The sequence below is a fragment of the Crocodylus siamensis genome, chromosome 4, assembly GCF_052110815.1.
Source record: "Crocodylus siamensis isolate JL-2025a chromosome 4, ASM5211081v1, whole genome shotgun sequence".
NCBI classification, from domain to species: Eukaryota; Metazoa; Chordata; order Crocodylia; family Crocodylidae; genus Crocodylus; species Crocodylus siamensis.
The window spans coordinates 107,272,064-107,299,141 of record NC_143398.1 but is presented as its reverse complement, the minus strand read 5'-3'; the positions used below and the strand labels follow the sequence as shown (position 1 = coordinate 107,299,141).

Below are 27,078 nucleotides of genomic sequence, written 5' to 3'. Positions count from 1 at the left end.
TGCAAAACAATCTCCTGGTCAATCTCCTGGCCAAATTCAGTCTCCAAAACATTCAAATTTACCTCAAATTATTTACCTTAAAAAAAAAAAGAAAAGGCAGGACAATGCATAAGATGCTGTTTAGCAGCTGGACACTATCAAGAGATTACACCAGTGGTTCTCAACTTTTTAGACTTAAGGCATCCCTTGGAAAATGCCAGCCCTTAGCTTTCATTCACATTTTGACTACAGAAAAATAATAGGGCAATTCTTCTGTTACAAAGAACTCAGAAAGACTACAACAGGTGAGCATGTTTTTGACATGATGGATACTACAGAGGCCTCACCTGGTTTACTGTGTGCAGGTTGGGCTTCAGAGTTCAAGAAGGATGTGGATAGACTGGAAAGAGTCCAGCAGAGAGCAGCAAAAATTAGAAGCTTAAGAAGTATGACAAATTATGAGGGCATGACTTATGACGAAAAGCTGAAAGAGCTAGGCTTATTTAGTTTGGAGAAGAGAAGGTTGAGGGGTGATTTGATAACAGGGTGCAAGATTTTGAGAGCCAAAACCAACAGCCAATTTTTAAGGGGGCGTATCGACTGATACCAATCCAATTTCCTATACAGCTGCATGCAGCTGGTCAGTTGTGGTGAAAGGAGAGGAGAGGGAAGTGGGGGGCAGATCAAGGGCCCTGTGGTGAGGGAAGAAGGGAGTGGGGCTGAACTAGGTGCTGCCCAGCCACGACAGGGCAGGTCTGGGATGAAGCCATGGCTCATCCAGGGGCAGCTCCCACTGCTGCTCTCGCTGCTTGCCTGGGAGGGGGAGAGGGGGCACGTGCCCCCAGATTTGCATTGGGTGGGCAAGCTGTAGCACTGCCCTCGGGGTAGGCGGTCGTGCCCCTGGGAGGGGGGGGCAATGGGGGGGCCGCAGCCATCCCAAATTTCACTGTACACCCCCCCCAGCACCAGCACCCACTGCCCCAAGTGCAGCCCCCAGCCCCAAATGCAGCCCACCCAGCCTGTCCTGTGCAGATCTGGGGGCATTCCCCACCCCCATACCCTCCCGGACAAGCAGTAGGAGCTGCCAGGCAAGCAGTGTGCAGCAGTGGGAGTCACCCCTGCGCCGCCCTGGATGAGCCACAGCTCTGTCCCATGCCCGCTCCACCTCAGCTGGGCAGCATCTAACCAAGTCCCAGCCCCACTGCCTCCCTCACCATGGGGGGGGCGTTGATCTGCCTCTCCGCACCCCTTTCCTCCCTGTTCACCACAACAGACTTACCAGCTGCACGCTGCCAGGCTCTGCTCCTTGAGTCTTGCCCTGCAGCTGCACGTACATTTATCGGCCAAATTATTGACTACATCAGGCCAATACCTGATATAGTCAATTTTCTTTATATCGGTGCCAATCTTAAAAGGATCTTGTGGTACCCTGGTTGAGAATCACTGGATGACACACATGAATAGTAACACAATAGTGTCACTTCAAATACTTGTTGCCTGCTATAAAAGTGTTGCTTACTTTCTGACATCTACTAGTACACTCTTAGCTGCTCACAAAATGTACACATTGCTTATTGCGTGTACAGAAATTAAGAATTTATATCAGAAAACAAAAAGGATCATTTTAAAAGTGTAAAATGCCTGTATCTGTGGCCTTGTCTATACCTCCAAAGTCTTGCCAATAGAAGTCCAGTTCTGGCAGCCAAACTATGAAAGCTTCCACAACCAGAGCTCCTCAACAGCAGCTGAACCCTCCTCCCTGCCAGCAGAGCTACTCCATCTCCACTAAGTGGAATAGGGTTTCAGCTGCAGCCTGGCAGCTAGAAGGTACATGTAGAAATTCCCACACTTTCTGATGGCTGCTGTGGTCCCTTCAAAAGCTGCTACCTTCCTAAGATACACTTCAAAAACTAGCAGCACAGCTGTGGACTGAAACCACCAGAAGTGGCCTGCGTGGTCATGGAAGTTCTAGCACCAGAGCAAGGTCAGTATAGACCATGCCTGTCTCTTATTATATTACAAGCTTTTTTAGGGCAGAGGCAGTCCTCCTGTTTTTGTGCTTGAATAGTTCCTTGTTGTTCCTAGGCAGTACAATTTAACTTTAACTTTAAAATCACATATAGTTTAATTGCTGAACAAAATCTGAGATGCTAGATGGAACTGTGAGTTAGTGCACTAGCTTTTTAACTCTGTATGTACTCATTTAAAACTTTGCTTAGATTACAGTTGATCAAATAAAAGATATCACCAAAAAATCCTTGCCTCATTTATATTTCAAGAAAAAGAAAAATCACACTAGAAAAAACAAAGCATACATAACAGGGAGTTTTTGCATTTCAGAATTGAAATATGAGGTGTTTGGATGTGAAGGTGATAGATGATGGAGATAATATGAGTACATAGGAACTGGTTATGTGGCCACTGAGGTTCAACTAGGGATTAGAGCTGCCACAGGGACAGGATTGAGACAAACTGGCATATTGATATGAGGGAAACTTCCACAAGTCCTCACACTGTTTTGCTATTTGCCAGGGAGTTAGCTGTGTCAGTCTGAAGTCAAGTAGAAGGAAAGGTAGATTTGCACCTCTGATGTGCTGAGCTTCTGCAAACAAAAGCTTATATTACATATATGTCCAAATCTACTATGCCCTCTGTCTGCCCAGGAAGCCAATCTGTGCTTTTACAGACAATTAATTCAACCATATGAGAAACTTGAAGGAAAAAAAAAACACTTCACACACAAAAAAAAAAAAAAAAAAAAAAAGCAAACAGGAAGAACATTCAGTTGTTGTATGCACTTAGACAAATCAAAGGTTTTCTGACACCCTGAGCAAACAAGTTACCCATATAGCATGCACCATGCCAATCTTTTTTCAAACACAATGGAAGTATTCAAGCAAAATCGTGAAGCCTTATGGGATTGCTTAGCGCATAATTATAATCTTGTGTTTAACACCCATCCCAGTTCAACTTAAAAAAAACCTTGCAGATTTATGTTTTCATAGTCACGAGGAGATTTTGTCTTAGATTTGATTAAAGCAAAACACTAGAATTAAACAACAGTCTCAGGATAACAGGATATTTTATGCTACTGAGTACACCAGAAGATTCATTAAGAAGGGGAAAATGTGATATTTTAGAAAATGAATTGTAAGCTATCAAGAACTGGATCTCTCAGGAGTAAATAGAGGGATCCCTTCTGGGGGTGAGGCAGTGCAGTGGACAGGGAGAGGTTTCTTGTCTCTTGATGTGAATGCTGGTTGGGAGGTATGGTTTGGATTGGCAGGAGGATTTATTTGTTTGTGGTGGGATTTGGGAATGGAAGTGGTGATTGGTGGGGAAGTTGGAGTTCTCAAGTTTTGGGGTGATGTTTGGTGAATCCTCCCTGTGAGTTGTTTATTGTAGACTGCTCTGAGCCTCCTGGATAGAGCAGGGTATAAATCGAATAGATACATAAACGCTATTTCAACACAATCTCATTATTATACATAAAAAACACCACAGACTATTGTTGTTGATATTCTTTCATGAGCTAGGTCCCAGCAACACAAAGGAATAGAGCTAGTAGAAAATTGGCATTTCCATTCATTGAGCAATTCTGATGTGCAGACATTTGTTTTCATCCTAAAACTGAGGTAGTAGAGTTGAAATAGCAACAATTTTCATGGAATAAAATGTGTCAAAGCTCTTTGATTTAAAATATTTGACCATCTTGAACCAAAAATGCTTCATTTGTTGGCAGGGGCAGCAGAGCAGTTCATTCAACTGAATAAGAACAGTTTCATTTCGGGTTAGTTCAACATTAGTTTTCCTTTCCACAAGTTGCTGTAATGCCTGAGAGTTTAATTCAGTTTCTTTACATCCCTAATCTCCTCTGTGCTTGGACTTCCTGTTTAGACATCCTCTTCCACGATGCACTATTTTGATCAAAAAGAAAAATCTGGTGCATCCTGGGATACATTGTCCAGCTACAGAGCTCGCTCATAGAGAATGGGGCCATAGGTGTGCCTGAAGCTCCACGCCCCAATTCACACACAGATTAATGCTGAACAGGCCAATGTTAAACATTTCACTTCCGTTCAACAAACCAAAATGTTTCCCATGTGGGCTGATGCCAAACAAAACTATTTTATTTCCCACAGCAGCGGGGGCAGGGGGGAGGGAGGACGACGACACACGACATTTTAGGAAAATCTGATGCGAGGTGTGCAAGGGAAGGGTGGGAGGAAGGAGTCCTCTGTCGAAGCTGCATTTTAAATCAAAATGTATTGATAGTAAATGTGTGATCTATAAACATTCCTGTTAAGATGGGCAATTCTAAATTATTAGAGATCACATACCTCAGTGGAGTAACAAGTATGAGGCAGCATGGAAAATGTCATAAACCAATTTACCTGCACCGAAAGAGGTCCCACGGTCAAGAATCTGACCTGGTGGAGGGAAAGGGGAGACTCATTAAATCCCAGCATTGTAATGTATTGCTGTTGAAGGTAATGACTTTGGACCAGCCCTGAAAAGTGTAGGCTTGCAACCTTTAAGATCACTTCCTCATCCACAAGCCACCATGACTTCATCAGAAATACTTGTTTTAAAAACCTCTGTGCATATGTTCAATGGCTGATAAGGTTCTTCTCCTCCATGCTGGCAGCTGGCTGACATTACATCTCTCTAAAGTTACTATTTGAGAGAGAAGTTCTTTGAACGAAGGCACTACAGGCTTTGCCCAAGAAAAGTCTAAAGGACAACAGCACTCCCTTTGTAAGGCAAAGAAATAAGATGACCAAACTAAAACACAAAAGCAGGTACTCTACCCTATGACTATGATTTTGAACAGAGGGTCAGGCCAGATCTTTTATCTGATCAGGGGGCAAGGACTGAACTTTACCCTCCTCACATGTCTTTTGGGAAGAACTATTTATGTGGTAAACAAATTGTCCAATAGGTTATTACTGTCTTTTCTTTTCCGTTAACTGGGGACTGCCAAGAAATTAGGAACAAGTAAATGTTGCCTTTCCCTGATTTCTCCCTTTTTCTATCCAACTGATTGCATCCCCCTTCCTAGATCTTACCCCTTTGCTAAACCAGGCTTTCCTCTTTTAAAATTATTGCTCTCTTACAAATTCATTATTTTAATGGTGATAAAAAGATCAAAAATTGCCAGAATATTCAAAATAACTATTCACCAGGCACTGATAGCAGGCGACAGAATAACTCAAAGGAATTATCAGTGGCTATGGTGCCTTTCATTTCCAGAATGGCAGTAATTCTAGTTAGCAACAGTACTTCATCACAGTATGCCCTATCTGATGAGTGTTCAGCCTGTGTGAACTGGGTTGGGATCTAAAGTCCAATTAACAGGTGGCCACATTAAAAAAAAATGGCAGTCTTCACAGAAGGGAATAAGGGTTGAATTCTGCTTTTCCTAGGTGTCGGACAAGGGAAGAGTTGAGGTACACTGGTGCTATGGGGAAGATTCTCTGATCCCTGTCAATATTGTACCACCATACTGATAAGATCACTAACCAAAGGATCTCTCCCAGGCTGCCCGTCCAGCACAGCTTTAAGTGTGTTCAATTTCTGGAAACCAGTCTAACAGGATGTATTTTTCTGACTGTACATTAGTAAGAAGTAATGTTTGGTATTGAGGGACTGCTATTTTGAACTCTAATGCTTGTAAAGGAACTCCCCCTTTTCAGTGACAAAATACAACTAAAAGGTCATGCGTAGTCATTGGCTTGATATTAAAGCAGCTATCAAACGTATGTGTAATGCTAAAGTTTTAGTGCTGGAAGCAAAGTCATTCCTAGAAAAGAAAGTCAGTATTAGTTAGAAACTGGTGGGTTGTGCTAAATACCAGAAGAGGAAAAATAATCAGGAAAAACAAAGGAAACCGATTCTTCCTGGATAATATTAATTGCTCAGTATCCAGATACAAGAAAAAATGGAATAAGTTATATCTAGATCTGAACACCTGAGCAGCAATGACACTGAAGGTACAAAAGATTGTACAAAGGCAAACATCTTTACAGAGCTGAACAAGAACATAATTCACAGATTTCTCTTCTTGAGTCTTCCTTTCATACTGCCATTTTCTCCAATCTTGCCTACTTTGTGACCAAGTTTCTACTATGCTGTAAATCCAGACTCTCTTCCAGCAGCTTGGTGCTCTAACTTAAAAAAAGGCTAGTAATTTTCTGTGCTATTTATCTAAGCACATATGTATCTTTTTGACTCACCACACTCTTTCAGAACACAATTTGAACAGAGTGTGCATTGTATGTGTGGTAGTTATTGATTGACATAACTAGGCAAAATCCCCAATCTAGAGGGAGACTAAAGAAAGAACACCTATACACGTGGTCTGGGGAGGGTGTGTGTGGGGGGGGGGACTTTAATTAGAGTGGCTCTGAGAGCTGCTCTAATTAAAGCGCCCGGAGTGTCTCATGCATCAGCATCCCCACACTTCAAAATGGCAGCAGGGAACTTTATCTAAAGCTCATTCGATGAGCTTTAAAGCACCCCTGCCACCATTTTTAAGCATGGGGATGCTAATACATGAGACAGAGAGGCTGGCTTCAGTAATTACCACGCTGCAACAGACTCGACTAAATTGAGTCTGCTCTGATGTGCTGTAATTATAGTGTGGCAGAGCAGCCTCTGTGCTTGTGTATAGACACCCAAAGAGATTACTGTCTGTATTCCAGGAGAGGGGTATATAAACACCTGCAATTTTTCTTTGTGATAGTACCTGACAGCTAGTGAGAAGCACAAAAAGGACAGAACAGCAAGGTGAAGAAGTAAACCTCAGACAACATGGAAAAAGCTCACTGAGAATAAGACGAATGAAAACAGGTGAACTAGCTATGGAGACAAGCTAAAGTTTAGGAGGAATCAGAGAAAAATAACCACAAGTTGGGGGTTTTTTTGCAGTTGAAGGCAGATGGACTAGTTAAGACAGTATCTTCTTGTACCCGTACCATTACTTGAGTTTTGATCTAGTCAACTACACAAAGGCTCAATAAAGCAATTTGCATGCTATAGTGGTTCTAGTTTGTGACCAAGATAATTCACCATTTATAAAATCCATCTCCAAGCAATGAAGAACCTTAAAGAAAAAAAAATAAAACCTAGTAAGGGAAGAATGATCTGGAATGAAGGCTTTGAGTCTCTGTACAATTGCTAGCGTTTGAAATGACACTTTTGAGCTCCTGGTGCAAAAATAAATAAATAAGGTCATAGCCTAAGATAGTAATAAGGAATAGAAAATCTGGAATTGAGTTTTTGTCCAGCAAATTAATACTCCCCACCTCTTCCTTATTGAAGACACACAAAAAATGAGACAATGTACAATGAAACTTCAGAACTAGAGGCAATGACACTTCCAAGAAGTATGCACCTATCAAGTTTGATTGATAACTCTTAGATTGCTTTGTTGTTAGAAAGCACCAGGATAAAGATGAGTGCTTTCCTATAACATAAAATAAGTCGAAAGCAGAGCAAAAAAATCTTATGCCCCTTCATATGCATTTCTTGCAGCCCGGCATGCTGTCTTTGGAGACTACCTGAAAATGGATGGTGTCCCTTTCCAAATGTTCTGCGGCAGCAAAGGTACCGATGTTGCACAATAACAGACTTTACAATAAGAAAGCATATTTTTGTGTGTAAATGAGATCAGAGCTGAACTACTCTGACAGAAAAGCACTCAACTTCCACTGGAGGCAAACGGTATGAAATATGGTTGACAAGATTGAGCCTTGGCTGGTATCTGCAAATATTCTCAACTTCTAAGCAAAAGGGTTTTCACTATTATGAGCCTAAGAAATTTCAAACTTACAATATTTTTAGGCATGCTTTTTATTTTAAGATATTCTTCTCTCAGACTTGGCATTATGCCCCCTCTTCTGAAGTGAAATCAATACTCATGAAAGCTATGGGACTGACCATACTGTGAAGACAGTTTTCTATTAAAACCACATGAGGCACACTGATGGAAAGACAAGCTCCTTTTACTAAAGTGTATAACTTCTTACCTCTAGAGACTTCTGAGGCCCAGTTCAGTTTCTCAGCCCATGCAGATAATGGCCCCATCTATGAAGACTTATACAGTAGAACTCATTCGTCACAGGGTTGTTCCTTATTCCTTTGTAAAGATGGAATTTTGTACACCAGCCAGGAGTATATACAACCACAACAAACAACTGTATGGAGCCATTGATGAGGTCTAGTTGAGTGGAATAAGCTTTGAAATAAAAGATGCAGTGGCCCATTCTCAATTCAACACCCCACTGTGAACTAGGTGGGTTATGAGCTACCCGGATATGAATGATCCAGGTTCCTCTGTACCCAAGTGCCAACTGTAATCCTTATTATGACTGGTAATATCTAGACCAAGATTCCAGTTAACTTCACACAGACCACCATACCCATCATCAGAATGCAATGTCATTCTGTCACTAGTATTCTGGGTTAAATTCAAACTAGAGCAGGGGCTCTAGTGGGCTGCATCTGGCCCGCAACGCCATTCCATCCGGCCCGCAGGGTCCCTAAAAAAAATTATAAAATAAATACTTATCTGCCCTTGGTTCCTGTCAAAAATGGCAGGAACCAAGGGCAGTAGGACCCAGGGGAAGCCTGGTGGGCTCCCACAACAGCAAGGCCTGCCTGGCCCCATCCTCCCCAGCCAGGAGCCCCAGCTGGGGCTTCTGGCTCAGGGAAAAGTGGCCCGGGGAAAAGCTGAGCACAGGTGGTGGGGGAGGAAACAGCCCCTCACCTGCCCCGTGGCTGGCACCCCATGCTACAGCCGCTCACAGCCCGCATGCGGCTGCCTGTGCTTACTCTGGACAGCCCTGCAGGCTGCAAGTAGCTCCAGCAGGGAGTGCCAGCCACAGAGCAGGGGCGGGGCCACTCCTCCCTGCCCCCCCATGTTCAGCTTTTCTCTGGGCTCCTTCCCACTGTAGAGAAAAGTGGCCCCTTGCCTGCCCCATGGCCAGTGCCCCGCACCGCAGCTGCTCGCAGCCCACACAGGGCTGTCCTGAGCAGGCACAGGCAGCCCTAGGCACGCTCTGAGCAGCTGCAGTGCCAGGCATGGGATGGGTGTGGAGCCACTTTTCCCCCCACTCCGTGCTCAGCACCATCTTGTAACGTGGCCCCACTGCCAGCCTAGGCCCTGTGCCAGTTCCGGCCTTGCCTGTGGGGGCTGCGCGTGGCAACAGCACCTGTGGCCTCCCCACTCACTGCGTCAGTGTTTGCCACTGTCACCTCTGGGCTGCTCAACACACGAGCTCCGGGCAGACAGCAGCAGCCAACACTGCCTGGCGTGGCAAGTGGCAGGGGGTTGCAGCTGCTGCTGCCAACAGGTGAACCCGGAGTTGGCTTGGAGCCCAGGTTGGCAGCAGGACCAGGTTACAAGCTGGTGCTGAGTGCGGGGAAAAGCGGCCCCTCCCACTGTAGCCACTTGCAGCCTGTGTGGGGCTGCCTGTGCCTGCTCCAGACAGCCCCGCGTGGGCTGCGAATGCCTGCAGCAGGAGCCAGCTCCCCCCTCTCCCTGCTGGTGAAGCCCAGCCCAGCTCCACAGACCCCTGCGAGCCTGTGCCCTGCTTTGGGCCCCATCAGTGCTGGCCCTGGGACATTGGTCCCAAGATAGTGACCAGGGGGCAGGGCACCTGTCAAGGGGGCTACCCATGTGGCCCTCGACAGCCTGTCAAAACTGGGTAAGCGGCCCTTCGCCCAAAATAACTGCCCACTCCTGAACTAGCAACTTTGGACTAAGAGGTTTGAATATCCCTTTACTAGTCCCAAGCCCTCCACAGTTCCCCTTTGTCAGCTTGCACTCCAATTACCATCATAATGAATCATGAAACAGAAGTTAGAGAAGATGTTTCTGCCAAAAAAAAAAAAGTCCCACCTCATTACTTGCTTTTTTTTTTTTGAGCACCCCTCATGTTTTGCCACATGTGGAGCTGGGCAAAATCAGAGCTCTGCTCTCAAATGCAAGTCACACTTTTGTAAAGACCGAAAGTATTTTTTGCCATGAGCTTTCAAAACATATCAAGCACCACATTCACAGCTTCCCTTTAACTCAGGTGTAACAGCCGAAAATAAATACAGGAGGTGGAACGTTTCCCCCCACACCAGAAACACCAAGATTGACCGATCAAGTGTCAATAAGTTGGCTTGCAGTCCTCCAGCTCTGTCTATGCCATTATGAAATCCTCCACACTTTTGCAATGTCCAAAGTTTATTACAGCACACCTCATTCTTTGGAACGCTCCCTTACCTATTATAAATACAGTAATTCCTCTTCAAGGAAAATGCTTCAGGAAGGAGAACAGATGCCAATCAGTGTTTGCCCAATACTGGTTGCTCAAAAAGTTACTTGGGTCACATGAAAGCAAAAAACCATCCACTGAAAAATGCTGGAAGATACACAGTACCTTCCTACAAGCAATTGTCTTTATGTTAAAACTTGCTAGATCCACCTACCCTCCTTTAATCTCTGTCGAGTAGGTTTTCATAAGGAATAAACTGGTGGGGGGGGTGCGTGCGCTGATTTTACATACTCTTCACCGATTAAAATTTTATGGTGTTAATTATAACTTGTCTTCAAGGAAGTGGTGGGTACTTTGCTGATTTTAGATTTTAAGTCTGCATGTGTGGTCATCGTTGCTACAGAATCCAATTCCAGACTCTGGTGAATGGCCAAGCTATTAAGTACTTCTTCTGTGGCAAATTGTACACACATAGAACACTTACACCATAACCTCTTTACAAGCAGATTAGTAACTTTAACCAGTGTGAACAGAAAAAAATTAAAATAATTTGAACACGTTTTATGTTTGGTCACATACGCCTGCACCTTGGGCTAGTTGAGTCCTGACCCCAAGCTGTAGGTAGACATCAGCACGTAGGCCATTCTCCAGTCAGTGTTATTGAGGAAAACAGAGAGGCAAGTCTCACGTTTAGCCCAAGCCAAGCAAGTCTTTTGCTTATTCCTGGTTAGAGTTCAACATCACAGGGATTTCTTCTTAGAAGGTTTCATTCCCAACTCTCAAGTTTCACAGTAAGCTCTGTCAGCTATACCATCCCAACAGATCTCAACCATCACGGGAGAGGTGAAAGAGACAAGCAATTGTTAAGAGAACTAGGGTCTGGCCTGTTCAGGGCCTCAGACAACAGAAAATGCACTTTAAAAACAAATCCAGAACTAGGTCAATTCAGAGACAATTACTTATGTAAGCTGTTTTGGACCACTCTGCTTTAAGTACTCTTCCATACAGTGAAGTGACCAGAGCCTTTACATCCCTCTCACCTTTCATCCCACTTTCAAGGAAGCAAAGCAGTGGCCTTCCCCATTTTAACATCCATAATTGAAAGACATGCTTTAAGTCATCATTTTTCAAATGCATTTTGCTTTAGCATCAACTTATCCAATCTGAAGAAGCCAGTTTCTGGCCCTTCTGGGGATTAACAAGAGGACTCTGCTTATTGTTTGGTATCTATTTTAGGCAGCAAGATCATAGGTATGGATGATCACTTTCTGATAAGTATGCCAATGCTTTACAAAAACTGAACTCCACACATAAAACACAAGCTGAGCTAGCATGCGATTGTCTCTTTTAGAAGGCAAGAACTCTCCTCCCACACCCACCCTACCACCTGCGTTGCTTTTCTGCACTATCAGCTGAACATGAAGTCAGTGTCATCTGCCAGCGTGACTATACTTCTGTTGGCATGATCTAGAGACAGCACAGACCACGCACAGTTAATGGAGTATATCTTATGCAAATGAATGCTTGATAAAAACTAAGTAACCAGGAAAGAATAAGGTAACTGAAGTAATACAGCCTACTACTACCATTGAAAAAACAGCATTGGTTCCACTGTGGTTCAGAACTTCCTAACCACAAGATACATGCTCTATTCTCAGCTTCAGGAAAAAGGAACAGTGTGCACAACTGTGTAAAGGGTAAGGAAAGTTGTCTGTGCAGCTCTGGCCCCATGGATAATACTTAATTACCATGACCTTCAGTGTGAATACCAGCCCATGTAACCAGGTATGCTTTTACACTGCGCCGGTCACTGTAGCATTCAGGTCCAAAAACTATAACAGTAGTAAATTTCTCCAGGAATGAACACATTTTTTTCACCTCTGTTTCAACACGTTGCTAGGATCATTAGGGGGAACATAAGCAAAGGGATAGTTTCACTAGCCTACTCGTAGCAGGAAAGATCGACAAAACATGTCAGAGGGCACATCTAGATGAGTGTGCATGTGCAGTACGAGGTGCCACAAACTGCATACCGCGCACATGGGAGCATTTGCCATGCTGCTAATTTGTAGCACCAAAATGAGACACTGGGAGACCCCAGTGTTAAAAAAGTTGCAGGGGAAAAAAAAAAAGCAGCATGCGCCACCAGAAATGGAGCCTGGCTGGCCAGAACCACTTTCTGGTTGCCAGTCAGGCTCCGAATGGCTGGATCAGCACTGCTGCTGCCCCACAAGGTCCCCAAGTAAGGCTGCTGTGGTCAGCACAGGTACTGGCCTCAGCCTTTTCTACCCCACCTGGGACAATTTGCCCCACATCAAACCCGATGTGCAGGGGTGCGTGCAGCAGCAAACGCACACCTCTGCATATGGGAATGTGCCCAGAAAAACAAACAGAGCCCTCACCATGATTTCCAACTCCTTTAAGGCAGGGAGTTCCACTATTCAGGCTCTCTTTCCCCCCAACCTCTTCCCCTAGTTGATACTGTAGGAAAGAAATTGTCCCTGTAGACATAATGATACTATCACAGAACCAATATACTTTTGTTTGGCGTTACTTGACCTGTCTGGCAATAAAAACTCAAGATTCGTTCTGACAGTTAAAACTAAGATGCGAGTGCAAGAGCCCTCCATTTAACCTATCCCATCTCACCCTCATATTGAACTGAGGCTTTTAGACTCTTCCCTCCAATACTGATAAGAGACTCGGAGTATTTCCCATGCCAACACTGCTACACTATGGGAAACGGAGGAAATCACTGGTGCCCTTTTAGTGCCTCCTGGTGCACAAAAATAACCAAAGCACACACAAGTACAGTTCCATGGACAAAAATTTAAATGAAAGAGGATGACAGCCAACAGAGAGAAGCTGAACATCCCGGAGAACTTGAAAAGGCAACATTTTATTTATTGACTCACTAACTCAGGAACTAAGAACTCCCTCAAGGGTTTATCCTTTTTTCCTTAGGATAGAACAGAAAAGAGAAAGAGAACATTCTGAAAATACTGATAACATCCAAATATATTTTCCCTTATTCAGATAAAAGGGGCGTTTTATTTTTTTTTAAAGAAACTATAGCAATATACATGATTTCAAAAGGATTAAACATGGTAAAACAAAAGGAATGGCATAGGTTGGTGTCCAAGCACTAACCACGTCATATTTTCTCTTTCAGAGGATCACTCAAAAAAATAATGTTATCTGAAAGAAAGCAGAGAAGTTCATTTTCAGGATCAGGCATGTCATTTTGTCCTGCCACACACATGAATACACACAGTAGCTAGCTTGCAGGCAAGTTAGCAGCAAGTTGCAAGGACTTTGCTGTCCAGAACAGTGTCCCCCATGAAACAAAACACTGATTGACACTTTCCCTCCAACAGACTGCTTCAAGGTGAACATATTTTCAGGCAAGCGCGTTACCTGTGGTAAACGCTGCTGAATGACCTAACACAGCAGAGGATTTTTTTACAAGGATTTTAATTCCCTTCTGCTAATTCTCTCTCATTTTGGTCAGGCTGCATGCACCGAACCAAACAAGATCACCCCCCATCCTCTATCTGTGGGGTTGCAGGAAGTCCATACTGGATCAAGTGGTTTCTGAAGTAGTCCATATTTCTGTAAAAATGGTATTATTGAAAAGAAAACCACTGAAAGAGAGACTGCTATCTTATCCAACTGATAGGCTCTCTGCTTATGTCAGTAAGGGCCAATATCACAGATGTAGTGCATGTTGAGCCATCTAAACAAGTGGGACTGACTGCAAAAGGACTGCAAAAGGGGAACACCCACAACTGAAATAAACACTCCTGCCTGTGTTCCTGTTCAACTCTCACCCAACTTTCCATTTACAACTGTGAAACAGTAACATTTAAATTGATCAGTTATTTTGGCCCCAATGCCAAAACAAACTCCCTAACAGCTCAGGACACTGATCTTTAGAGGTACAGGACAAATATACTGTTATTCACAGAACCCAAAAAAGGATTTTCCATCTTTCTTAACTACTATTTATAGCCAAAGAAATCAGTACAACCTCTTCACTTTTCCTCTGATATTCTTGGCCATCCATTTCCTGCTTGAGGCCTTTTCAAATTCTCCCTCTGGTTTTACCCACACAACATGCCTTGCACAGAAAAGGAATGTTAAAAGTTGGTGGAAAGCCACCAATCTGAGGCTTAAAACAAAAAAAGCTCTCTGAAAACACTGAGACAGAACTATGAAAAAAGTCTAACGTATTTAGGAAGAGAACTTGTCTGACTCTGTGCGCCAAGTGATTCCAAAGTTAGGTTCACAGGCCACTTGAAACTTGCGAAGCATTTGAATGAAGCCCTCAAAAGGACTTTTTAAGTGATCATTATCCTTGACAAAAGCCCAGCTGATCAGTGAGGCTGTATCCATTGACTAACAAACCTTAGTAAACACTCCTGTGATCCTTGTTAAGGTAACTGATATCCTTTGTAATACGTTTAGTAAGCCAGCAGAGAATGTGAACCCTCCACCACATGATACGGTCACGCCAACTGTTTTAGGAGGTACTTGATGACAAGAGATGGCCCAACACATTTTATCAGGGGAAAAAAATTAAATAAATAATAATTTAAAAAACCAAAATAGATGCCTAAGTCTCTCAGAGGTTTGAATTAAGCAATCAATCATGTGGGATTCTTCTTATGGTAACTTTGTATGTGCAAGGCATATTCTATTATAACTACTAAACCTAAAGGTATTGGATCATAGTTTCATTTTGTTATGCAGCTCCCAGAGTGCTCTCACCCAGAAAGTGGCCCTCCATGAAAAAAAATCTTCAGGGAACCCGGCTATACGCAAGACTTAAACACAAAATCACTGGCAGCAATTTACTGTTTTCTGTCAAACTTTCCAGCAATCAACAAATATTTTCTATCCCCTTTCCTACCTAACTTAATTCATAAACAGTGTCAAGTGACACCTACTGGCACATATCAGGTATTGAAAATGCAGCTACAGATGCATCATCTCAAAATTTCAAAGGATAAGAGTTTGGTGATGAGATAGACAGATTTTATATCCATGTTCCCTGATCCCTTCTGAAAGAAGGAAAGGAGGGCTTGATGTATGATGCTCCTTACCTGCTACAATTGTTGTGGCCTGCCGCTTCACATTGTTTTTATCTGTATATTCACCATAGTCTACCTTCCCTTCCACAAAGAGTCGAGCACTAACATAACAAGAAAATTCATTACTTAAACCAGAAGAGTTGCATCACTATTTTTATATGTTAGATGTTCAGATTACACAGAAATTGTCTCTCTCATCTGTAGGAAGCGTGTATTAATGTTTCAAGTACAAGATACGCTTCTATTTTAACATCTGTATTAATCCACCCCAGTGCATATCAATTAGCTGACTGTTAAGGCATTCTGTTCCCAAGGTCTCTGTGTCTACTTACCCCTTCTTCACATACTGATATGCCAAATCTCTCAGGCCTGGTCTGAAAACAGAGATCCTATGCCATGTGGTCTTTTGGCTGATATCACCTAAGTTAGATGAGAAGAATTTGTTACATGCAGATGCTGAGTCCTCTCCCTAATTTGGGGCATTTGTTTCAACAGGTAAGAGCTCTTCAGCTAAGAAATCAAGGTGATTGATCTGAGAAATGAAAATCTTCCAGGATTCAAATTTCCACTCTTCTTTTCAGCATCAGAAACACCATGCAAACTGAAAGTAGCAGAATTTATAGCAAGTCTGCAAACTGCAGACATGCTAGAGGAAAAAAAAAGTGGGCGGTTTTCAGACTGATGAGAGCATTTAAACAAAGATAGAGCATTTTTTCCATCTCCCATGGAAAGAACACCGAGATCAGAGCGGGCCCAACTTCTGACATAGCAAAATGGAATGGAGAAGCAACGGTAACTGAACACTCTGCCCTTCTACCCTTCTTAGGAAGGTATGTCTAACAAATCACTATTCAATAACGACCTCACAGGATTGGTAAATGGCTTCCTCTATACAAAGTAAGTCAGTTTCTTGGTAGTAAAAATCGGTATAACTCCATTCTATCCATGTGTTTATACCACCCAAGAATTTGCCTAGATATTATTTAATGTTAATTCAGGGGTGCTTGACCTCCAGCCTGCAGGCCAAATTCAGCCCATGGAGCCATCACACCCGGCCCACAGGGGTCGATATGGATCCAGACATTTGGCAGGAGGAGAGCAGTGACCATTACTCCCATAACTCCCCCTGCCAAATTCCCAACCCCCCACAGTCGGTTGGGCCCAGGCCAGGCCCAGGCAAGCTGCAACCCCTTCCCCTGCGAGTTCTGACTCCAACCTCCTACTTCTGGATTGAAGCCAGGTCATGCTTCCTTCCCTCCCACTGGAGCTGGGTTGGGGCCTGGGGCCGGCCCTCCCCCTTCCACATGGCCAGATGGTGCCTGCTGTGCCCACTGGGGCACCAGATTGGGAACAAGGGTTGTATCCAGTCTATGGACACACTGGACACTGCCAATTCGGCCTCCCAGGCGAAAAGGTTGAGAACCACCATGTTAAATATATCATCCAAGCAAGTTCTAAGCATATGATTTCACTACAGTAAATATACATGCTCACCTGCCACGGATGTTGCATTTTCCCCTGATCGCCACATCTCATTGGTTGCAAGAGAAAATATTGTAACGGGATTTTTTCCTTCTACTTGCCTCATAACGGGATCCTGTCCTACTCGACCAAGTAACTGGATACGATTCAAGGCTGAAACGTGAGAGAAAACATTGGGCTCAGTTGTACCAAGAGCACAAAGATGTTTCCTTGAAAAAGTTAAAGAGCACTGGTTCAGGTTCATTAGTGGGAGAAAGTTACTCATCCCAAACACATTAATGCCAAACAATTTAGTTTTTCTAACTCAGCAGTTCTCAGCCTTGTTACTTTCAAGGCACCTATGGGAAAATGCCAGCTCTTAGCTTTCACTCATTTTTGACTATGGAAAAATAACAGAGCAATTCTCTTGCAAAGAATTCAGAAAGACCAAAGCAGGTGAGAAAGGAATCCAAAGTATCAGAACCAATTTGAAATCCTGACTTTATCTTCTGAATCATGCACAGGTGTTTTCACACCTAACAGTGCTAATATTACATGGCACCTTAGAAGGCTCTCACAGATACTGACAGGGGGGGCGGTAGGGGGCCATGGCCCCCAGGCACTGGCTGGGAAAGGCCGCACCAGCTGGAGAGGCTGGGGCACCTCCCGCGTTTCCTGTGTGGCCCACCTGCCTGTCCGGTGAGTTGTGGGCTTCTTTTGCTGTTTCGGCCAGAAATTCCGGCTGCCGTCCCTCCCCCCACGGCCAGTGTGCCGTACTGCTAATTCTCCTGAAGAAGTGCCACGGGGAGGAAGAAGGGGCCCTGTACCCTCCTCAGTGAGCCGAGGCAGAGGCTGGAACAAATCATTTATACACTTTTATACACACGCCCCCTGAGTAAACTAAGTGACTCTCATCTTCCTTTGCAAGACAATACAGAGACAAATTCCAAAGGTAATGTGGTGCTTATCCTGCTTAATCATTTTCAAAAATCCTATTAGGTACCCATCTGCATCTATAAGTGCCATTGCACTTAAAACGTGGCCCTTAAAGATTTATGGATGGAGGCCATGATCCTACTAACATTTACACGTATGGTCAGCTTTAACTTCAAGGGGATTTCATAGACTTCATAGATATTAGGGCTGGAAGGGACATCGGAAGATTGAGTCCAGCCCCCTCGGGGTAGGAAGTCAGCAGGGGTCATAGGATCCAAACAAGATAAACATCCAAATGTCTCTTGAAGGTGTTCAAAGTAGGTGCTTGAACCACCTCTGGCAGCAGTCCATTCCAAACCTTGGGGGCTCGGACAGTAAAGAAATTCTTCCTTATGTCCAGCCTGAAATGGTCAGGGAGGAGTTTGTGACAGTTCAACCTTGTCATCCCTTGGGGCGCTCTGGTGAATAGATGTTCCCCCAGATCCTGATGAGCACCCTTGATAAACTGATAGGTGGCCACCAGATCACCCGAGCCTGCGCTTTTCCAGGCTGAAGAGTGCCATGGCTCTCAGCCTCTCATCATAAGGTCCGCTTTCCTGACCTCTGATCATGTGCATGGCTCCCTTCTGCACCCTCTCGAGCTTCTGCACATCCTTTTTGAATTGTGGAGCCCGAAACTGGATGCAGTACTCCAGCTGCAGCCTCACCAAAGCCGAGCACAGGGGGAGAACGAAGTCCTGGGATTTGCTTGAGAAGCATCTATGGATGCAAGCCAGCGTTTTGCTTGCTTTACTAGCTGCAGCATCACAATGAAGACTCATGTTCATCTTGTGGTTAATGATGACCCCCAAGTCCCTTCCACCCATAGTGCTAGCCAGCATAGCACTGCCAAGCCTATAATCATGCTGCAGGTTTTTCCTCCCAAGGTGGAGAACCTTGCATTTTTCCATGTTAAACACCATCAGGTTCTCATCCGCCCATTTCCTGAGCCTGTCCAGGTCAGCTTGGATTACCCTCCTGTCCTCAGGTGTGGACGCTTTACCCCAGAGTTTGGTGTCATTGGCGAACTTAGCCAGTCGGCTTCTGATACCAACATCCGCATCATGAAGATGTTGAATAGTGTAGGCCCAAGGACACAGCCTTGAGGGACCTCACTGGTCCACACCACGACAAAGTGATTATTCTCACGAATAAAGTTATGCTTATGCTTAGCCAGTTGCAGGTAAGGATCCTAATTAGAGATCAAATTTATTTCTACCTTCTCATAATGTTTCCTAAATTACTACACAGCTATTCCTAAAACCTTACCGACCTTTGGCAAGTATTATTCTCTCCACTTTTAAATCCCACCTTAAGATTAATCTCTTCTGTAACACTCAAAAGAGCTTACAATGTTTCTGATATATATGCATATTTATGAATAGCCACATGATTACTACCGAAATCTTGATCCTTCTTCAGTCGAAACTACTGTTTTGTTCTTTCTACTCATAATATTAAAGTAAGCTAGAAGCTGTGCCCTATAAAAGTAGCATGCTAGTGGGCTAGCTTTAGACTTTGCTTGCCCTCCGTTTCACTGGTGTATCAGATAACAGAGTATCACCTAAAGAGATCAGATAAGATCAAGCAGTAACAATACTTACCAAAAATCTAGCGGTCAGTAGTGTGACTATAAGAACCTTACACAATGAAAAAAAACAAACAAAAAAATTGCAACCTCCTTTCACAGGCTAAAAGCAAAAATTATTAATGGTTTTTAAAAGAAATGTAGTATTTTCTTGATCTTGTACAAAAGTAAAAAGAATCTCTTATACTACATATTTATGTACCACACATTCAATATCAGTGTTTACAAACTTAATAGAGGAGCCAAGAACTGAATGGACAGTGGGGCAGGGGGGAGGAGAGAAATGCTAACATATTTTCTCTCCTACAAAAAGGGTCACTTAAGGAGCAAATATCTACCTAGCCTTTTATAATGCATCTATGCAGGTTTCTATGCATCAGTATATATTTAGGGTCTTCTTTTGTGAAGAGAGGCTGATATGTCAAGCATATTTCACTGTTCGCTTCATTTATAAATACAGTAAACTTACAGATGTGTTGTGGTCTCAAAACGCATGACAAAAGAGTTACTTACATCTTTCAAGTATCAAAGAGGCGATGGCCAAATCAGATTCATGTCTTACAGACTGCCAAAACACCTAGAGTAAGAGAGATGCTTTAGTTTCCAGGCCAATCAACTCAATACCAGAGGCACACATTAAATCTCATATTCTGAAAGCTTACAGAAATGTTGTTAACAAGCAAGCAATAATGCTCAAGTGTCAGGATATTTTCTGGGGAAGTAAGCCCAAATTCAGCAAAAAGTAGCCAAAAGGATGATTACTTCAGCACTAAGGTCAAGCATTTAGTTTAGTGTTTTAACAGAGCTGGGACTTTAATAGGCAGCTGGGGAAAAAAACAAAGGACTGAAGATGTTTCTTCAATGTACGCAACTTTTGAGAAATGCATAGCAACACAATCACCACAGTTTCTCCATGATGCACAACAAAAATAATTTTTACAGACACCTGACTTCAATAAATTCATTATTTTTCTGCTTCACTTCAAATACTGAAAAGACATGAGAGCCTCAGCAGCACTGCATATAAATAAACTTCAATGACATAAGTGAGTGCCTCAGCTTCCCCACCAACACTGAAAACAACTTAGTGCCACAAAACAAAATCTAATTTTCATGGTTAAACTTAAGCAGACAAACGGGAAGAAGAAACTTGATGCCTGCAATTTTCATGTCACAGAAGGAAGAAAAGAGCAATTAGGGGTGGAAGGCTTAAGAGCTGATGAGCTGCTCTGAAAGACCTAAAGATTAGGTAAATTGTCCTTGGCAAGAATTGAAGGTTAAGTAAATTTCTTGCATCAAAAGGTGGTAGCAGAAAGAGAGGGAAGGATGACTAATAACTTTTCTTGAATCAAAGACACTAAACTAGGGGATAATCCATACTGTGAAACAAGTGTGTTTTTATGCTACCTGAAGATATAACTTCACCTTTCCTGTACAAAAATTAAATTTTCTACATATGCTGGTCTGATATAAAAAACCCCATATAATTTGGTTTATAGTGGCTGTTAAACTAAGGCCAAAACACAAAGGCTTTAAATATAAAAACTAAGATTCCAACAAACTAAAGGTTCACAGTTGGTGGCTACGCCTTTTTGTTTTCCACATAATTTCTGAAGAGAATAAGGCTCTGTATACCTGATGAATGGAAGAAACTACACACAAGACCTAGTAAGACACATAGGGAACTTTTACTTTTCTCAATAGTGGATTCAATTTTGTGAAATGTGCATTAGTAGGGTGAGGGTGGGTTTGTGTAGGAAGAGCCATTTATAAACATCACAACTAAGCTTAATAAAATGTCATACATGTTTCAAACTATATAATAATTATCCCCTGTGACTCTTTCTACCTACATTAGAAAGTTGTGCAAGTTTTTTGCCAGAAGGTATGACTTGATTGTTTTGAATCATTCTCGTTAACTAGAAGCCCTAGCACTACAATTAGGGATGGCAGTGGTAAAGAGAATTAAAATTATGGAGTCAAGGTTCCTTTCTGATAGACAAATTATTACAAACATTACGGTGGAGGATTTAAATCTCACTATTTCAAGGTTGTATTACAACCAGTAGGTGCAGCTGCAGTAGACACAAAACCAAAGCTGGAGCTGCTATTAGGATGAGAGTTCTTTGAAAGAATTACTGTGCTATGGTTTCTACAGTCAATTGTTCTCCAGATCCCATTACATAAGTCTGTAGTAATGGGTTTAACAAATACTTCCTCAGACCATGCGTCTGTGAAAGAAACTTTGATTTACGGAAACTCTTGCTAAGGGAGTTCAGGTAGAACCAGTGGTCAAACTATTAAGGAATCATGAAGGAACACAACACAAATATTGTCACTTGGGTGTGTCAAAAATACACCTGTGGAGCCCTATCATCCAGCCTGTGGTGCTGCCTATGGGTCCTGGACTGGCCCACAGCCCAAAGACCTGCCCACCATGCCACTCATCTGGACCATGGGGGCCAGATGAGTCTGACACCCCCGTCATAACTTGACTAATCTCCAAAGAAAATTCCATCAGCCAGTTAGGCTCTGCCATCCTGTTCTTTTTGAATCACTGCAGCATGCCAAAAGAAAAAAATTAATTGTGGGGACCAAATCCATTTTATCAGCCCCTCACCACAGGCCAAGGACCCACAGAAGAGAGAATCCATTAAGAATCTCTCATCTCAAATAACTTGCCACTGGGCAAGCAGAGTCGAATTCAAGTGGACAGGACAACTGAAGCATTTCACTTGAAACAGAAGGTAAAGAAATGCTGTCAATCTATTTTTCTCCTGCCCCACCCCACCTTTACCACTCTTAGAGCTTGAGGGGAAAAAACTCCACCAAACTTCGACTTTTGAGTGAACAGCACCCAATGTAAGCTGGAGAATGTGACAATAAATGCAGACAGCCCTGCACAAACTCAGGTCCTTGTGAGGTGGTGCTGGTCTCCTGACTGAGACTTTCTACAGTGGTAAGTGTCCTACTGAATCAAAGAATCATATAAAATGAGGGTTGGAAGGGACCTCAGGAGATCATCTAGTCCAGCATTTCTCAACCTGTGCATTGACACCCAAAAGTGGGTTGCAAGAATATATGAAAGGGTTGAGAGTAAATTTTAAAATGGATCCTCCTTTCAAGGAGAAAAACATGGGAAACTGCAGGTTTCCCCTTGCAGGCTGGCAGAGTCCCAGCCTGCAAGAGGTTACTAGGGGCTGCCATATGTGTACACACAAGCACATGGTAGCTAGGTAGTGTGGAGAGCAGCTCCCCACAAGTAAGTCTAATGGGTGGAGGGGGGGCAGACAGTGTGTCAGTGGGGCTGGAGGGGGGCTCAGGTGATGCTACTCACCACCCCACCTCTTCTCCAGGGTAAAACTGTGGTCAGAGGGGAGCAGTGGTGGCCAGGACATGGCAGCAAGGTAGAGCTGCAGCCCAGTGCACAAGCAACTGGCAACAGAAGAAGGTGAGGGCAGCTGTCTGTCCCATCTGTTACTCCTGTAGGTGTTCCAGCAGCAACATGTTTCACCATCCTACTTTGCCCTCCCATGCTTAGTCCTGCCCATCAGGCCTCAGAGGCAAGTGCTAATCCAGCTAGGCTGCAGACCCATGCCTGCTGTGGATGCATAAAACTGGGAAGGGGGTCACATGCCCCTCCATACCCACTCCCCATGAAACTCATGGACTCAATATAGATCAGACAGTGGAATTCTGACACACTGTGACCTGCAAGACATCCAACCCCCCAGGTACCTCTGCACTTTTACCTTTGCTGCTACATCCCCCTTTGCCCCCAACTTTCCACCCCAGCCTGTCCCTTACCCCCTGATGCCTCCATTTCCATTTTCACTGACTGGCTTTCTTGCCTGCACTGTGTGTCAGGCCAGCCTCTGGCTTCCATCCAGGACCAGGAGACACACCAACTGCAGGTACTTCCTCAACCTGATAAAGGGTTTTTCGACCTGAAAGCTTCCTAAGAGATATTTCTCTATGTATGTTTATTATGAAAAAACCCAAAAATATAAAAACACAAGATAAGCTATCACACACACCACGAGTAACATATATCCAACACAACATCTTTACTTCTTGCTGCCAATTCCTTTATAAAAAGAAAGGCTCTAGGACAGTTCTGTTTGGCTACCTTAGATACTGCTGGTGCTATTGCTGTTGAGCCAGCTACATTATTTTCACCTACCATTGTTTACAGTGGTGGACTGGGATGAGGCTGGGGGAGGAGGCGGCCTCACTGGGGCACGCTGCTGTGTTGTGCAGAGGCCCCAGCGCCAGCAAGGGCGCACTTGAACATAGACAGTGTCACAAGCACCCATGTCACAAGTTTTGCCTGTCAACAGCCAGAAGTGCAGGGCTCCAGAACCCGGAGCCCTGCAGCACGTATCTCATTGAGAGTTGGCAGGCTTCATGGCTGCAGCAGGGGCTAGCAAGCCTGCAGTTTTGACCTTGCTGTGGCTTCACACATACAAGTGGCATGAGTTTCCTTCTCAAGAATTTGGGGTGCAGTGTCTCCGAACCCCTTACACCTATCTTCTTGAAGCTTGACACATGTCATGCCCTCAGAAGAGGCTACCATTCCTGCAAATTTCACCCAATTCTGGCCAGAAATGACAAAGTTATAGCCTGTTCCGACCTTCCCCATTATGTCCTATGGGCGAAACATTGAGACAGGGTCAAAACGGCAAAATGTTTCAATTAAATGAACCAGAACAGCTGTTTCGACTCGAAACAAAAGTCTAAATGAAACTGTTCTGTCGAAACGTCAAAATGCTGGTCAAAACAAAATGCTTACGTTTCGTGCAGCCCTAGTTGCTATGAGGTCTCCCCTTAGACGTCTAGTGAAGGCCAAATAGATCCAGATCCCTCAGCCTCCCCTCATAGGGTCTTGCACAGAGGCCACTACTCATACGAGTGACCCTCCTCTGGACCCTCTCCAGATTCTCTGCATCCCTCTTGAAGTGTGGCGCCCAGAACTGGACGCAGTACTCCAGCTGCAGCCTGACCAGTGTTGCATAGAGGGGGAACATCACCTCCCCCAATCTGTTGGTCACGCATCTGCAAATGCACAATAAGGTGCGATTGACTTTGTTGATGGCTTCATTACACTGCCAGCTCATGTTCATTTGGACTCAACTATGACTCCAAGATCCCTCTCAGCCGCTGAGCTGCTGAGGAGGTCATCCCACAACCTACAGGTGTGCTGGGGATTCCTCCTACCTAGGTGGAATACCTTGCATTTATCTTTGTTGAATTGCATCCTATTTCGTTCTGCCCATTGGTCCAACCTGTCCAGGTCAGCCTGTATCTGCTCCCTGCCCTCCGGTGTGTTAACTCTGCCCCATAACTTGGTGTCATCTGCGAACCTGGACAGGGTGCTCTCCACACCCTCATCCAAATCACTGATGAAGATATTAAACACCACCGGTCCAAGGACTGAACCCTGCAGGACACCACTGCCCACCTCCTTCCAGGCAGAGAACGACCCATCCACCACCATTCTCTGCATGTGGTCCCCAAGCCACCTGGCTACCCACCTAACTGCGTAACCATCCACTCCACAGCCTGCTGGCTTTCTTATGAGAATAAGATGCAAAACTATCTCAAAGGCCTTCTTAAAGTCCAGGTAGATGACACCTGCCTCAGCTCCAGTGTCAAGGCAGTGTGTTCCTGGCCATAAGGTTTGTCAGGCAGGATCTACCTATGACAAACCCATGCTGGTTTTCTTTCAGCATCATTTTCCCTGCTGGGCCTTCACAAATGCACTCTCTAATGATTTTTTCCAGTATTTTCCCAAGGATAGAGGTAAGACTGACTGGCCTAAAGTTGCCCAGCTCATCCCTTCTCCCCTTCTTAACAATGAGCACCACGTTGGCCCTTTGCCAGTCCTCAGGGACCTGGCCGGAGCTCTGTGAGTGCTCAAACAGCCATGACAGCGGCTCAGCTATGACACTGGCCAATTCCTTCAGCACCTGTGGATGGAGGTCATCGGAGCCAGCTGACTTGTACCCATCCAGCCCTCCAAAGTGCTCCTTAACTAAGTCAGCACTAACCATTGACGGTCTAGTGCCTCCCAGACATCTATCTATGTTCAAATTGGGAGAACTGCCTTGGGCAGTACTTAGGAATACTTTCCTAGGGAGGAAGTTCTTCCTAATATCTAACCTAAACTCCCCTTGCTGCAACCTGACACCATTGCTCCTAGCTCCGCCCGCTGGTTTTTTAACCTGCGTTACAAGAGCGCACCTCCCTGCGATGCCCAAAGGCCTGGTCCCGCTGCATTCCCTGTTCAGAACAGAGGCAGGGTTCTCTGCAGCCACGCAGCCGGCGCAAGCGCCCCCGTAGGACACCGCACCGCCACGAGGTCCAAGCCTGGAGCTCCGCGCCCCAGGGCGGACACGCGGCCCGCAGCTCCGCCGCGAGAGGAGCCCGCTTACCTGCGCCACCCGCCTGCGCAACATGCCGCAGCTCTCAGCACCTGCAGCGGCTAGAGGAAAAGGGTAAGAGTCGAGGCTCCCTGTGACCGCCCGCACCTGGCGCCTGACTCCCCGCGGCGGCGAAAAGACGTGGGGGAAGGAAGAAAAGAAGAGCCGCGGGCCGGCAGCAAGAGGCGTCCGGCGGGAAACGCAGCCTCCCCTCCCCTCGTTCCGGCCGCAGGCAGGGAAGGGAGCGGATTGGCTGCATGGGGCTGCTGCCCGTGACGCCACGAAGCGGAGGCTGCTGGGGGTCCGGCGCCGCGTTCCCCTCCCCCCGCACTGAGGGGAAGCAGCAGCAGCTTTCCCGCTCAGCCGGACCCCTAGTCTCTGCTCGTAGTTGGTCAGTTGTATCTTTAGTGCATGCTCCCCCACCTGGTCCAGGCAGGATCGTTTCCCATTCGGACTAAGGATCTGTTCTGAAAGCTGCCCCTGAGGCACAGCTCTCCGAGGCATGCTGCCCCCAAGCACCACAGGCACCCAGTGTAAACCCGCCCCTTATCCAGGGCGAGTCTGCAGGGACGCAATGTGAATCTCCAGGAGACTGCTGAGAGTCACCCAGGAGATAAATGATATTCATTAAAAGAGATATTGCATGTTAAATCCAAGTGTATACAATAATCCAGTGGGTTTTTAACATGTGGTGTTCATTTGCCTTCCTAGTGTAAAGTCTACTCAGTACAGTATATCACACAATGTGATGAAACCTCCCAGAATAGATTCAAATAGAGCTGGCAACCCTACCCTTTCCCCCTATAGAGGGATACGGGCTGTGGGTGTCCCAATGCAGTATGCATGGTTAAAATGTACTTGAGAGACCAGCCTGTGCACCTGACCACAGTGGAAGGCAAAACTCCCCACAGTCCATATGAATCTAACCATGGGGTAAAACTTGTTCCTTATCTCAAAACTGGTGATCAGGCTGACTTTTGAGTGGAGGAGCAAGGCCCTCTAACTAGGAACCCTGGCACAACCCCACTCAACCACCCTGGCCAACACCAAGTACTTTTGAGGAAGGCAAAAAAAAAAAAACCTCAACAAAAAACAAACTTGGCACCTGTAGCAAAAGGCAAGAGAAAAATACCTCCCATTCCATGCCTGGGTGGGGAATAAAAAATGTTCAGAAGGAAACTGAATAGAAACCAGTGATCACTGAAACTGTTACACCTTGTCAAGCACAAACTTTGTAGCTGGGTTGACTCTTTTGAGAGCCGGTCCTTTTTCTCCTGTGATAATTGCTTTGC

The 27,078-nt window shown here is 44.7% G+C and overlaps 1 protein-coding gene across 2 annotated transcripts; it reads right to left on the bottom strand.

Annotated features, from left to right (window-relative positions):
• Nucleotides 1-1,038: 1,038 nt before the first annotated feature.
• SSBP1 (single stranded DNA binding protein 1) lies at nt 1,039-26,020 on the bottom strand. Of its 2 annotated transcripts, XM_090043313.1 has the most exons (7): nt 25,799-26,020; nt 19,878-19,941; nt 16,835-16,975; nt 15,673-15,760; nt 15,353-15,441; nt 4,374-4,409; nt 1,039-2,581 (listed from the first exon to the last, which is right to left on the bottom strand). In XM_090043313.1, exons 1-7 carry the CDS (start codon nt 25,820-25,822, stop codon nt 2,412-2,414), a joined length of 612 nt encoding a protein of 203 aa, XP_089899439.1. In that variant the 5' UTR covers nt 25,823-26,020; the 3' UTR covers nt 1,039-2,411. The 2 variants fall into 2 exon arrangements, with proteins under 2 accessions (XP_089899439.1, XP_089899440.1); XM_090043314.1 differs by lacking the exons at nt 1,039-2,581; nt 4,374-4,409 and adding an exon at nt 13,267-13,445 and having other exon boundaries at nt 25,799-26,013.
• Nucleotides 26,021-27,078: the final 1,058 nt, after the last annotated feature.

Bases quoted from the DNA above. Each gene is read 5' to 3' on its own strand.
- SSBP1 (XM_090043313.1), bottom strand. From the start codon at position 25,822: ATGTTGCGCAGGCGGGTGGCGCAG. The intron at 16,976-19,877 runs GTAAGTAACTCT...CTCACGTTTCAG, and splicing joins CTCTTTGATACTTGAAAGAT to CCTTGAATCGTATCCAGTTA. The intron at 2,582-4,373 runs GTAAATTGGTTT...TTTTGTTTGCAG, and splicing joins TGGGACCTCTTTCGGTGCAG to AAGCTCAGCACATCAGAGGT.